Source organism: Cicer arietinum, chromosome 4, assembly GCF_000331145.2.
Source record: "Cicer arietinum cultivar CDC Frontier isolate Library 1 chromosome 4, Cicar.CDCFrontier_v2.0, whole genome shotgun sequence".
Classification (NCBI taxonomy): Eukaryota; Viridiplantae; Streptophyta; class Magnoliopsida; order Fabales; family Fabaceae; genus Cicer; species Cicer arietinum.
Window position 1 is genome coordinate 50,889,106 of NC_021163.2, and position 13,234 is coordinate 50,902,339.

Sequence of the window (13,234 nt, forward strand, 5' to 3'; positions counted from 1 at the left end):
AGAATACCACACAAGGATTTTATCCTGGTTCACCCAATGTGGGTTACGTCCAGTCCTCACACTGTGAGATTTTCCACTAAGTGTAAAAGAGCTTTCTTTACAACACCTAGTCTTAGATCAACCTTGATCTATTTCAACCTCTAATGCTTTCTGCCCAGAAAGCAATACCAGCACCTATCTAACCTTGATAGGAAGTAATCTTAAAACAAACTATAAAGAAACTCTTATAGTTTGAGTTTTTACAATTTGATTGTTTTGACAGAATCTGAATTTTTTCAACTCTTGTTTGAGAATAGATTCTTTACAGAGTATCTAATGACAATTTCGCAGCTGATATGTGAGTGTGCAGCAATGGCTGTTTCGCGAATTGCAGAAAATGATGTTGCCTCTGTTTTTGCAGAATTTCAAGCTTAAGTGTGATTGTATATTGTTGATTACTTAGCACTTGAATTTCTTGTTGAGAACTGGGATAATGGCCTTCTATTTATAGGCTGTAGATGTACTTGAATGAAGGTACAAGAGCTGTTGAAGAGACTTTGCTTTTTGACCGAACTATTATTTTTAGAATAAAAATAATCCTTCCTTGAAATAGCTTTTTGACTTTAAATGGTTTAGCATTTAAAGCATCTATGTCCTTTCTTTGACGTTTCTTCATTGATCTTGGATAGTACATTATCTGTCTTGAGTATTGAGTGTAGCTAGAGAAGGTTGGAGATGATTAGGAACGAATTGCAGACTGAAACAGAGAGAATACAGGGCTGTTGTTGATGTGCAGAAAAACGGAGAATGATTAACGTTCTTGGTTTTTTTGAGTGAACGTTCTTGAGCTTAAATAATCATTATGGAGCTCCCGTTTTGATCAACCTGGATTTCATTTGTAATTTCCTTGTTATACGTCAAGGTTGATTGAGCTTTCTTGACATTTGAATTTTTGGAGTTCTTAAGCCGTCATGACTTTTGTCCATCTTTGAACCCTTTTAATTTTGAGATCAAATAGCCTTTTTGAGCTTGGATGAATCCTACTTGTTCATTTCCATGTACTGATTAGATATGAACAAATTTCCAGGATATATTCTTTGTTAACGATGTAGATAAACTTTGAACAACATGCTGTGATGAACTTTTTTGAGGCTGTAGCTCTTTCTCTGTTTTAGTGTTCTTGTTGCTGTTTTCTTTGCTTTGCTTGATTAAATTCACTCAAAAGCACAAGTTAAATTAACATAATATTTAGAATCATAATTAACATTCTTAATTAACTTTTTGTTTGTTTTCATCAAAACATTAAATAGAGATTTTGTCTCAACGCCTAATCGGTCCCTGTGAATAAGTTCATTTATTTGCTCTACGCGGATCGTTTCTAAAAATGGATCCCCAAATATACCTTCATCCATTAGTATCTGCAACATGTCTACACCCCTCACAAACAACTGCATATGTATGTTAAGATAATTACAGTATGGAGGAAGACCTATAACACCAACTGAAGGAGAAGGCCTCAGAAACACTGAATTTTCACTCACTTTTGATGTTGGGAATGACTCGTTCGTGCACCCTGACTCTTCATCATTCTCTTGGGAATTTACAGATATCTGAAAAGTTTACAGTTCATTTTGTTTGCTTGTTATCAAATAATGAAATAAATATGTGCAATACATATCAACGAATCACATCTACATATTACAATATCCATATTTATGAGGTTGATATTTTATGCCATATAAGATGATCCCAATACATGTACTTTTTTGCTTAAATTTTTTTATGGAGTGAGTATCTATTGCGTCTTAAATCATCATCATCAAATCTATACAAATATGTATATGTAATGATGCACTAAGCTTAAATGCAACCTCAATTTTAGTTTTCACATGATCAATAGCAAATGCATTAATGAAAAGTTATACTTTTTTTCTATACCAACCATGCAATAAGTTGGAGACAATAAATATAGAAATTAATTTCCATACATTGTAAATTTGTAAGCGTAGAAAGTTTAAAACTTTCGACAAATCACAACCACTCTTATGTGTGACTTTAGATTGAAATGTTTATATTTAAAGTCAAACATTTTTAATAATTTAACGGTTATGATTTTTTAACCATGTAAAAAACTCTTACACTTACGGTGTATATAAATTAAATTCATAAATATAACTGATGTGGTTAGACACCCTAATAAAGAAGTATAATCTAGTGGTGAATTTTTTTATCAGTAACTAATCATGTCCAATCAACATCTATAAATATATAGGTTTTTCTGTCATTGGTTTTTTTGAAGTACAAATCATTTCTAGGATTAGATTTTAAGTACCTTAAGATCCGAAAACGACCAAGTGTTCTTCATAGGGAGAGTGCATGAATTGGTTTACAACACTCACAGAGAAAGCAATATCAGGTCTAGTGTGGGCTAGATAAATAAGTTGACAACTAACCTTTGATATCTTCCAATATCAAAGTTTAGTATTTAATTCCATTGGAGTATCTGCTTGTCTACACATATTCATCTCAATTTCCTCCAAGAGATCTAGAATGTATTTTCTTTGAAAAACAACAATTTCCTTCTTTGAATGAGCAACTTTCCTACCAAGAAAATATTTAACTGCACCTAAATATTTGATCTCAAATTCTTTTGTCAAAATTTTCTTAATCTTTCCATCTCAACAATGTCATCTAGTATGAGAATAATATCATCTACATATACAATTAGAATTCCAATCTTACCAACATTAGAGAACTTCATTAATAGAGTTTGGTCTGATTGTCCTTGCATATATCCTTGCCTTTTAACCGACCGAGTGAATTTTTCAAACCAAACCCTTGGGGATTGGTTGAGACCATAAAGAAATTTTTGTAGTTTGTACACATTTGAACCAAATTTGTCTTCAAAGCCAGGAGGGCTGTCAATGTATACTTCCTCCTTCAAATCACCATTCAAAAAAACATTTTTTTACATCAAGTTGATTAAGACACCAATCTAAATTCACCACCAAGGACAAGAGAACTCTAATAGTGTTTAATTTAGCAACAAGAGCAAAAGTCTCTAAGTAATTAATGCCCTATGTCTGAGTAAATCCTTTAGCAACCAAGTGTGCCTTGTATCTTTCAACTATGTTATCAAAATTATATTTCACAGGAAATGCCCATTTACAACCAATGATATCATTTCCTTTAGGTAAAGTCATGACTCTCCAAGTTTGATTATTCTCAAGAACTCTCATCTCCTCAATAACATCTTCCTTCCACTTTGAAATTTTTAGAACCTCATGTACATTTTTTGGAATTTCTACAGCAGACAACTGAGAAGTAAACGTCGTAAATGAAGAAGACAATTTTGAGTATGACACATAATTATACAAAGGATGTTTAGTGCATGATCTAACAGGTTTCCTAATTGCAATAGGAAGATCTATATCAGGATACTCAACATGACTCTTAAAAACAAAAGAAGACTTACTTGTATCAGGATGATGTGTTGAATTATCTATTGGTTCAGAATTGTGGAAGGGCAAGAGAATGGGTCATTCATTTCTCTGTTTATGGTTTCTTTATTTGAGTCATTATGTTGTGGAATTTCAGGTGGTCCTTCATTATTATCGAGATCAAGTATTTGTTCATTGTGATTTTGATTTGAAATTGTCACCCCAAAATCAGTTGGAACCTCATTCATAAATGGATTGAGTTACAATATGAATTCTTAGGCATTTTCTTTTGGTGCAACAATATAAGTCTCAGAATTTTGTGACAACTCTATATCATATAAAGTAATGATGTTTTCCAAAGAAAAAGACAAGTCTTCCTTAAAATCTTCCCTTGAAGATGTCAGTAAAAATGGGTTGATTTTCAACAAAAGTAGCATCCATGGTTAAATTTTTTTTTTTGGTTTTGCTTCAAAATACTTATACCCCTTCTAAGTTGGAGTGTAACTAGTAAAAACACATTTTATTGCTTGTGGCTCAAGTTTGCCAAGTTGTTTATGTTCATGAACAAAAACAGTGCAACCAAAAACTTTTAGTGACAAATCAGTAGAGACACAAGTCAAAGGAAAACAATTTTGAAAAATATCAAGAGGAGTTTGAAAATCTAAAACTTTAGATGGCATAGATTAATTAAATATGATGCAGTTAAAATAGCTTCACCCCACAAATATTTTGGAACCTTACTTGTAAAGACTAAAGCTCTAGCAACCTCAAAATGGTGTCTATTCTTTCTCTCGACAATTCCATTTTGTTGGCGTGTATTAACACAAGAACTTTGATAAACAACCCCATTTTCAAGAAAAAAATTTGACAAAAGCATGTTAAAATACTCTTTACTATTGTCACTTATGAAAACTTGAATATTTGTATGGTAGAGTTTGCACCATTTTAAAGAAATTTTTTACAACCTTTCCAACTTTCAACTTTTCTTTCAATAAATAAATCCAACAAATTCTAGTATGATCATCGATAAAATTCATAAACCATTTTTTATTAGAAAATTTGTTTATTCAATTAGGACCCCAAACATCACTATGAATAACTGCAAACAGTTTTGATTGTTTGTATGGTTGTATAGAAAAAAAAGAACGGTGATGTTTAGAAAATTCATAAGTTTCACAATGAAATAAAGACGGATCATTCTTAGAAAATAATTTAGGAAACAAATATTTCAAATACAGAAAACTAGGATGTCCTAACCGTAAATGTCATAACATAATATCATCATTATTAGAAGAAACAAAAGTAGATTCAAAACAGGTACTTATTTGAGGTTGGTCTTTGAAGTCGTGTCAATTGTCAAGAGAATAGAGTCCTCCACTCTCATTAGCATTGCCAATCATCTTCCCTGTGTTCAAATCCTTAATAGTGCAGTGAGAATGAAAGAAGTTAGCTTGACAATTTATATCTTTTGTTAATTTAGTAATGGATAAAAGATTACATGATAAATTAGGAAGATGTAAGACATCTTTTACGATTAACACAAGTGACAGAATAACCAAACATTTTCCTGCAATGGCTGAAAGAGAGTCATATGCAATTTTAATTTTGTGGTTACCTACGCAATGACTATAAAAAGAAAACAGATTTGACTCTCCAGTCATATGAACAGTAGCACCAGAATCGATAATTCAAGTATGACTAGGATTGCAATAAAGTCAGCTAAGAGGGCTGCAATGAAGGCAGTGAAGAGAGCTACAATGAAGGCGACTCGTTATGCAGAAGCAAGATCTCCAAGAACGGATCTCATGATACCATGAGAAAAAGTATGCTAAAATATCATTCAATTGAGTAAAGAGTACAAGCATTAATCTAAATATATATATAATAAGTTCTAACTAATAGGTCCGATTAATGGACTAAATACAAAAAAGCTAGTAAAGACACCAATTACATTACTTGATTTATGTTTAGGTACACAATAATTATATCAAGATAATATTACCTGCAAAGACTTTGCTACACGCTTAGCTACAAAAGTATTCCATTCATCCTCAGATATAACGTGTGTATGTTATTTTGGAGGATGCTCATTTTCATTTCCATCGATATCTATAAGAAAATGTTTTGCCAATTGACGTTTGAATCCTGTACGTAGTTTTCCGGCTACCTGAAGTGTATATTTGCGATCTTTATCATCAACCGTAAAAGTCGCCTAGAAAACAACATAAACAAAGGGTCAAAAAGTAAGAATATCAACCTAAAAGACAACATCAACAAATAATTAGAATAAATATGTTACCTTAATATCATTCCACATATTATCTTTGATGATGTCCAGAGCTTTGTCTTTTCAATTATCACAAGTAATTGAAACCATCTTTCGGACAGTGGTCCCAAGATAACAAATGAACCATGAGCCTATCCACTTATCCAGTCTACCCTTTTTGTTCCATTCAACCTAATAAATTGATAGAGTAAATATATAAGTTTAGAATAGAAACCATAATCAAATATCAAAGAAAAAAATATTTACATCAAGTCTCATTCCTTTATTTCTTCCACAGATGATCTTCTCCTTAATAGTAACCGCATGCTGAATGTCATTTTCCATGGTTTGAAAAGCAAAGTTGTCATTGGGAGATGTCATTTACCTACAATAAAATTAGAAAACAAAAATGAAATGTAATTATAAATAAAGGAAGAATATAAAACCAAATAAGAAAAACACAATGCAATCTACCGTTCACATACGTTCAATGACCCAGAAATATGCATAGCGCATTTTTGTCTTATATTTGTCATTCATAGTTGGTATTGTATTGGGGAAGCTTTGGTATGCTGATAATCAAACATGTTTTTCTCTATGTTTACAATGGTGGATAGTAAATCATAGCGGCAAACCCTCAAAACACCTTTAGCAGGGGGAGCTGCGTCAAAGTTTTAGGTAAACAATACAAAAAATTTACACCATACACATGTAAAAGCTCACAAACACAAGAATAAACAAACTTAAACACAATCATAACTAATAAACAAAGTTCATTTTTAACAATATCCAAATCCAATATAAAGCAAATAACCTTAAGCCTCCATAATAACTTATCTAAGCATTTAAAAGTAATACAAGTCATTCCATGTTTAATAGAGCAATCACCTCACTGACCTTTAAAACTGCATTTTAGTTTCAGTTTTTCTGTTGAGCGTGAGCTGAGTCAGCACTTGTATAACAGAAAAAATCTTTCTCAAGTAACTAACTGATTCTATGGCAGTTAAATTATTTTCCTATAATTACCTAGCTATAGCTTCTATTGTATAATTCAGTTTTCTGAATACTATTATAATATAGATTTTATATTTGTATGCATGATTAGTTAGTTGGTAAGTGAAGTTGATTAGCTTATGCAGTTCTATTATTAGACATTAATTTTATTGATAACAGAGTACGTTGGAGATGGTTATTTTCTGTGATGAGAATTCATTCGTTCAGTTTCCCCTACATTTTGTGACAATGAGTATTAGCAACACACTTTTCTCAAAGCAAAATTGTTTGGATCCCACATAAATTTGTTGGGTCGCGAGAGGAACCTAAAATACCGGTGGATCATCACGTTTAAGCAAACACCAACCAAGTACAAGTGGATTGGACACCACACTCGTCTACACCAAAAACCTCAATACATTGGATATATCAGTCATTTCACTTTATATGTTACTCAACATCAAGTTTTCTATTCAATACAAGACTTTTTACTCACATTTGACACACCAATAAAATCTAGTAGAAACCATATAAATTTCAACTAATAAGAAATAATATGTCAAAAGATTTCTCTTTTTGATTTGTCATACTAGCTAATCATATAAGAACAATTTTCATAGAAAAAGAGGTTTTTACACTCCAATTACATGTTAGTGTGTTACATTAACAAACTACCTACACATAACAACATCGCATAGAAGAACAATGTATATACTATATTATATAACACAAAAATAAAATAATAAAGAAGGATTAGAATGGTCACATTAATACCAAGTCACTGCCACATCAAGTTTATATTTAATAATGGACTAGATGAAAAATAAATTAATAAATTATTGCCATGTTATATAAAAATAAATTATAATAATGATGTGACTATTATTAATTAATAAATTACTGCCACGTTATGTAAAAATAAATAATAAAATAAATATTATCAATGATTGTAATATAGATGGGGATCAACAGACTCTAAAAGTAACTTTGAGTGAGTTACTCTACTTAATAATTCGTTATAAACAATGAGTTTTATTCATTTAACTATTGATTATTGACATAATATATTAACGATCAAGTAAACAAAATTTTATATAAATCCAAAATTATGTATGTAATCTAATCATCGTAATTTACTTATGTTTTTAAAAAACATATTATAGGCTCATTTGAAATTATTTAATAAAGTATCAAATAGTTTTATAATTTTATAAAAATTTGTAGAATTGACCTACTCAAATAGAACATTTAATTTGACCGTTGAATTAGTAAAATTCATTGTTTATAATGTGTTATTAAGGAGAGTAATTTATCTCAGAATTATTTTTAGAGTCAACTGATAATCACTTTTAAAGTATAAGTGGTTGTTATTCTATGTATCGGAGGAGTAACAAGTGTCGCACTTCGATTTTCACCTAGATGAAAATAATACTTCCGTCTTATATAAGAAAATACTAACTTGATGGATCCTATACCAAGGATCATCAATTGTTAGTCCCAGTCACTTTTTGGGGACATTTCTGTAATTGAAGAGCTTCAGTAAGAGAGCTCTGAACAATAAAATGCAATTGATTTTGCAGAAAATAAAAATCTTGAATTAATTGCTTGAGATGAAAGTTTATATACAAATTGACTCAACAAAAAATTACAAACCTAACTGTCATAACTAACTGATTACATAATATAGATATACAATAAAAATCAAGTTGTGGGAATCCTGGTATAGTCTAACAGGTGTAAACCCAACTCTTCTCCAGAAACCAAAGAAGGCAGTGTGCAGCATCAATGTCTCCAGCAAAAACTTTTCAAAACTGGACATGATTTATCTAATAATTTGCATGTCAATATCATTCAGGGCCAGTCCCTTCACACATGAGATGAGTTTAGTTGGAATATATCTTTGACAAATTTTTGAAAGATGCAATTGAATATTCTGATGGTATTTCTCTAATTTTGTTCTATTTTCCCTTATTCCTATCCTCATTGTCAATATCAAATTACTTCTGTCATCAAAATCAAGAAAAGGGAAAGAAGATCTTATAGTTCCAAAGTTGAAGAGATCTCAACAATCTGATTCTCATTGCCAATCTTCAAGCCAAAGAATACTCATGAAAGGAGTCAAAACATGTTCCCACCCCATAATGCTGCAAAACATCAAACGTATTCGTCATTGGGTAAAATTCATCTCTTAAATGTTGGAATTATTCTAGTGGAGAAAATGAGCTTTATGAAATGAAGAGCAATGTTCAATAGGTGTAAAAGAATATCATATTAATATCCCATTATCCTATCATCATATTTCAAATTTCCTAATATTTTCAACCTAGTGGTTGGGCTCAAGTAGATAACGAGCTTCGGTTAAGGACGAATCAATCAGGAGCAACCGAGTTCAGCCTTGGCTGAAAAAATATTTAGTCAGACTTTACTTACCTCCCAGGCGAACCTTGGATTACCAGGACCCCTTTTCCCTGGGAACCTGAGGGTCAAGACCAAAAAGATATCCTAATATTTTTCCTCATTTTATGCACAACAATTAAAATTACCATGCCAAAAAGTAACATATTAAAATTACCAGTTGTGATTCTAGATGCCATGACTGAAATGCTCCAATTATAGCCTAAGCCTTGTAGACAACAAAGGAGCAAACCTCCATAGAAAAGCTTCATCCATGAGTAACCACTTCTATTTATCTGTGTAATCATCTCCTTCAAGCATACGCGAAATTGCCATCATCCATGCTTGCAAGCCCCGAGGAACCTCCCTCTTCACCATTACTTCTAGCCTGCCAATACTCTGCTTGGAAACACCATGATTCAGCAAAAGACGTCCAAGAGCTCGGAATGTAAAATCGTCTGGCTGAATTCCAGATTCTATCATTTCCTTGAAAATCTCTTTAGCTTCCCTTAGTCTCCTATCCATTGAATACAGGCCAAGCACATTATTATAACTCAATAAATCAGTCAAGTGTCCTAGTTTCCTCATCCGTTTCGCAATTTGAACAGCTTCATCCAATCTTCCAATTTTCTTGTACATACATAGCATCATTGCGTATGAAAACTCGTTTGCGATGTTCTTCTTCTTCAAGCTCTCAAATATTTCTTTTGCTTGTTCAACCATAAGTCTCTCAGTGTAAAGATCAATCATACAATTAGAAGAAAATATTGAAGGACCTTGATCTGACGATTGAAGCAACGTGTATGTTTCTTGTGCTTCTTTCAGGTAGCCTACTTTAGTATACAACTTTAGCAAAGAGTTATGTATGGCCGGATTCCCTGACAAGCCTGCCTTCCTCATTCGATCTACATAACCGGTAGCCTTTTTAACATTTCCAGCATCAGCAAAAGTATTGATTAATACACCATAAATGATAACATCAGGCTGCACAGCATATCCAATCATCTCATTGTATAATGCTTCTGCCGTATCCAATTGGCCTAACTTTGCAAAGCTTGATATCACAGCACCATACGGGATGCAATCACTCACCAATCCCGCCTCCTGCATTTTTTTCAGATAAGGTTTTGCAATGTTTGGCTTGTCAGCACTGGCCAAAATATGTATGAGAGAACTGTAGCTGCATGCATTTGCAACAATACCAAATTTCTCCATGCAATCAAATAATTGACATGCTTTATCAAAGCATTTTCCTATCCCATAAGCTTTAATCATCACATTAAACTCAAGGACACTAAGTTTCTCCCTTTGTTTGCAGCACATAAAGACTTTCTCTGCTTCTAATGTGTACCCTTGCTCGCCATATGCGTCAATGTTGGCAGCATAACAGCTAGAAGTGATATCCCCAGCTAGATGAAACCGCTTGAACCATAACCATGACTGCTCCAGCATACCCAATTCTACATACATCCTAGTCACGGCAGATTGGGTGAATTCATCAATCTCAAGACCTCTGTCATCCATCTCTCGAACGAGCTCTTCAACTTCTTGGACCATTTTCCTAGTTGAGTATGCACATAAAAGGGTGCGATAACTCACTAGATCGGGCTCAAGGAAAACCTCTTTCATCTTTGCAAGATATTTTGCTGCCAAATTGATATCATTATGTTTAACATAAAGAGAAATAAGGATATTATATGTCCTTGTGTCAGGTGGACATCGAAGCTCTTCCATTCTCTGCAACAACAGACTTACTTCCCATAAGCGTCCATGGTTTCCATACAAGTGAATCATTGTATTAAATGTCACCGTAGTCGGCACTACACCTAGTTTGATCATCTTAGCAAAAATCTCATACACCGCTCGAAGTTGACCGGCTTTCCCATATGTGTCAAGCAAGGTATTATATGTATGTGAATTTAAACAAACATTCCCATGTGAAACATCATTGCCAACATGAGTAGCATCAACCGTCTCATAATCAATCTCTACGCTCAAAAGTTCCCTTCTCGACCATTTCCTGAAAAACTCCTCAGCTTTTCGAAACTCCCCGGACCTTTTGTACAACTGAACAACAACCCCCATTGTGACCTCATCAGGTTCCATCCCTTGACTTAGCATCCTTTGAAGCCAAGCAAGTGCTTCTTTTCCAAATCCACCTTTACCATAAACATCAATCAATGTTCCATACGTCGAATTCACCGGCACAACCCCATTTGCACTCATTTCACTCCACAAACTCTCCACAAGCCTCCATTTCCTCCCTTTTCCAAGAACCCAAAACATTATATTATAATGAATCACATTCAATTCATAACAACCCTTTTTCTTAAACCACTCAAAAATTTTCAAACTCCTCTCCCAACAAACTTGTTCCTTCAATATAATACTCATTTCCTTGTTGCTAAGTCTCTTTTCCCAAGGTCTAAGAGCCTCATCCAAATCATGAATATTATTCAAAGCCTGTAAAATTGCAGGAATTCTTCCGCCGTAACACACCCATTTCGTCGAACACTTGGTGTGCACTTTATTTTTCTTCAAAACTATCCCATTACTGTTATCCCTTTTCTTTGGAAACAAATAATCATCATTTCTATTCAAATTCAATTTCTTAAAACGAGATTCTGAGTCTGTTCCATCGGGAGAATGAGGAAGTGATTGTTGTTGTGTGGTTTTTTTACTGGGAATGGAAATGGGTACAGCGTTTTCCCGTGGAACAACAAGTGGAAGTGTGTTGGTGTCTAACAGTTGAAGATTCAAAAGCATTGGTTTGTTTTTTTGAAAAGATTAACACAAAACAGAACGAAAAGAATTAACAACACACTGAAGAAGTGATTTTATTTTCTCCTTTTATCTTTTTGGTCAAAATCTTTTCTCTTATCTAGTCTAGTTTTATGTTTGTATTTTTTATTTTTAAATTTTAATAGGAGGGCTGGGTTTGTTTTTTAATTATTCCTTAGTCGTTGCTTCATCTCATTTTCAAACTTTTCTTTTTGTCCATCTTTTTTTATATTTATTTTATTTTGCATGTTTTTTAGGTTTATTTTATTTTTATGTGATAGAGCTATACCTAAACTAAGTTTATGTACACCTACAAGAAATGACTATAGGAAACATAAACGAGAAACAAGTTAAGCATCTATATATTAATCTATCCTCTTTTTTGGCATCTTAGGAAGTTATCTTTTGTAAAAGAGACTTCTTAAAAGGAAGTTTAATTTACATTTAGTGTTAACTTATTTTTATTTTTTATTTTTTTAAACATGTTTTTTGAAAAAAAAAATTATACATCTATTTTTTTAAAATATTTAATGAAAAAAAAATATATAATTATATAATTCTTTAAAATTCATTCATAAAAAACTACAACACAAATTTTACAAAAATTTTACAAATTGACTAGAGTTGCTTGTAATATTTGAACAATACTTTTGAGTATGACCAGTTAATCAACATAATCCACATTTTCTTGACACTTTTTATCTAACGTCCATTTCAATTCTAATACATGTACTATTTGGATGACTTTTTTAATTCTCCACATTTCAAGATTGTGATGCGTTATTTCACTTTCATGTGATGGTCAATATCTTTCATTGGGTTTAGGTGTAAATTCTTCTTTGTAGATTTTGAATAAATTAAAAATCTTGTACACGTCACGCATATGCACTAAATAGTTTTGACGAGCGTAAGAACATGCAACTATAACATGTGTACAGTTTAAATTTTTTTCGCAATCACACCATTTTCTTGGAAGGTTGACTTCGAAATGAACAATTGGTCACACATCTCTTGGATTTACTGTTTCATGCACCATGAAAGAATAACAATTTCGGTCGAATCGCGTGACTTGGTGAGTATTAGACTTACCAACTTCATATTTAATCTTGTCCATGGAATCACTTGAGTATACTCGACCATAAGCTAATGATATCTGATGTTGTTGTCCCTTTTCTGCTTATAAAACTCTCAATTAATAGTAAGTTGATTGGGCCAAAGTAATGATTGGGAGATTGTGTGTACCCTCAAAAATGTTTGTTCGTCATATGTCCTGTAACAGCTCGACCCTTTCCGATATCGGTATTGTTAATCACGATCTTCTCGCCCCCCCCCCCCCCCCCCCCCCCCACCCCCCCCCACCAACCACACCTTCTGTCTTTTT

The 13,234-nt window shown here is 32.8% G+C and overlaps 1 protein-coding gene across 2 annotated transcripts; it reads right to left on the reverse strand.

The window, feature by feature from the left end:
* Positions 1-8,250: 8,250 nt before the first annotated feature.
* Positions 8,251-12,110, reverse strand: LOC101504058 (pentatricopeptide repeat-containing protein At3g23020-like). 2 transcript variants are annotated; one of them, XM_012715033.3, is made up of 2 exons: positions 9,251-12,109; positions 8,251-8,822 (listed from the first exon to the last, which is right to left on the reverse strand). In XM_012715033.3, the coding sequence occupies exon 1, from the start codon at positions 11,836-11,838 to the stop codon at positions 9,361-9,363; it is 2,478 nt and encodes an 825-aa protein (XP_012570487.1). In that variant the 5' UTR covers positions 11,839-12,109; the 3' UTR covers positions 8,251-8,822; positions 9,251-9,360. The 2 variants fall into 2 exon arrangements, with proteins under 2 accessions (XP_012570487.1, XP_073222976.1); XM_073366875.1 differs by lacking the exon at positions 8,251-8,822 and adding an exon at positions 8,830-9,154 and having other exon boundaries at positions 9,251-12,110.
* Positions 12,111-13,234: the final 1,124 nt, after the last annotated feature.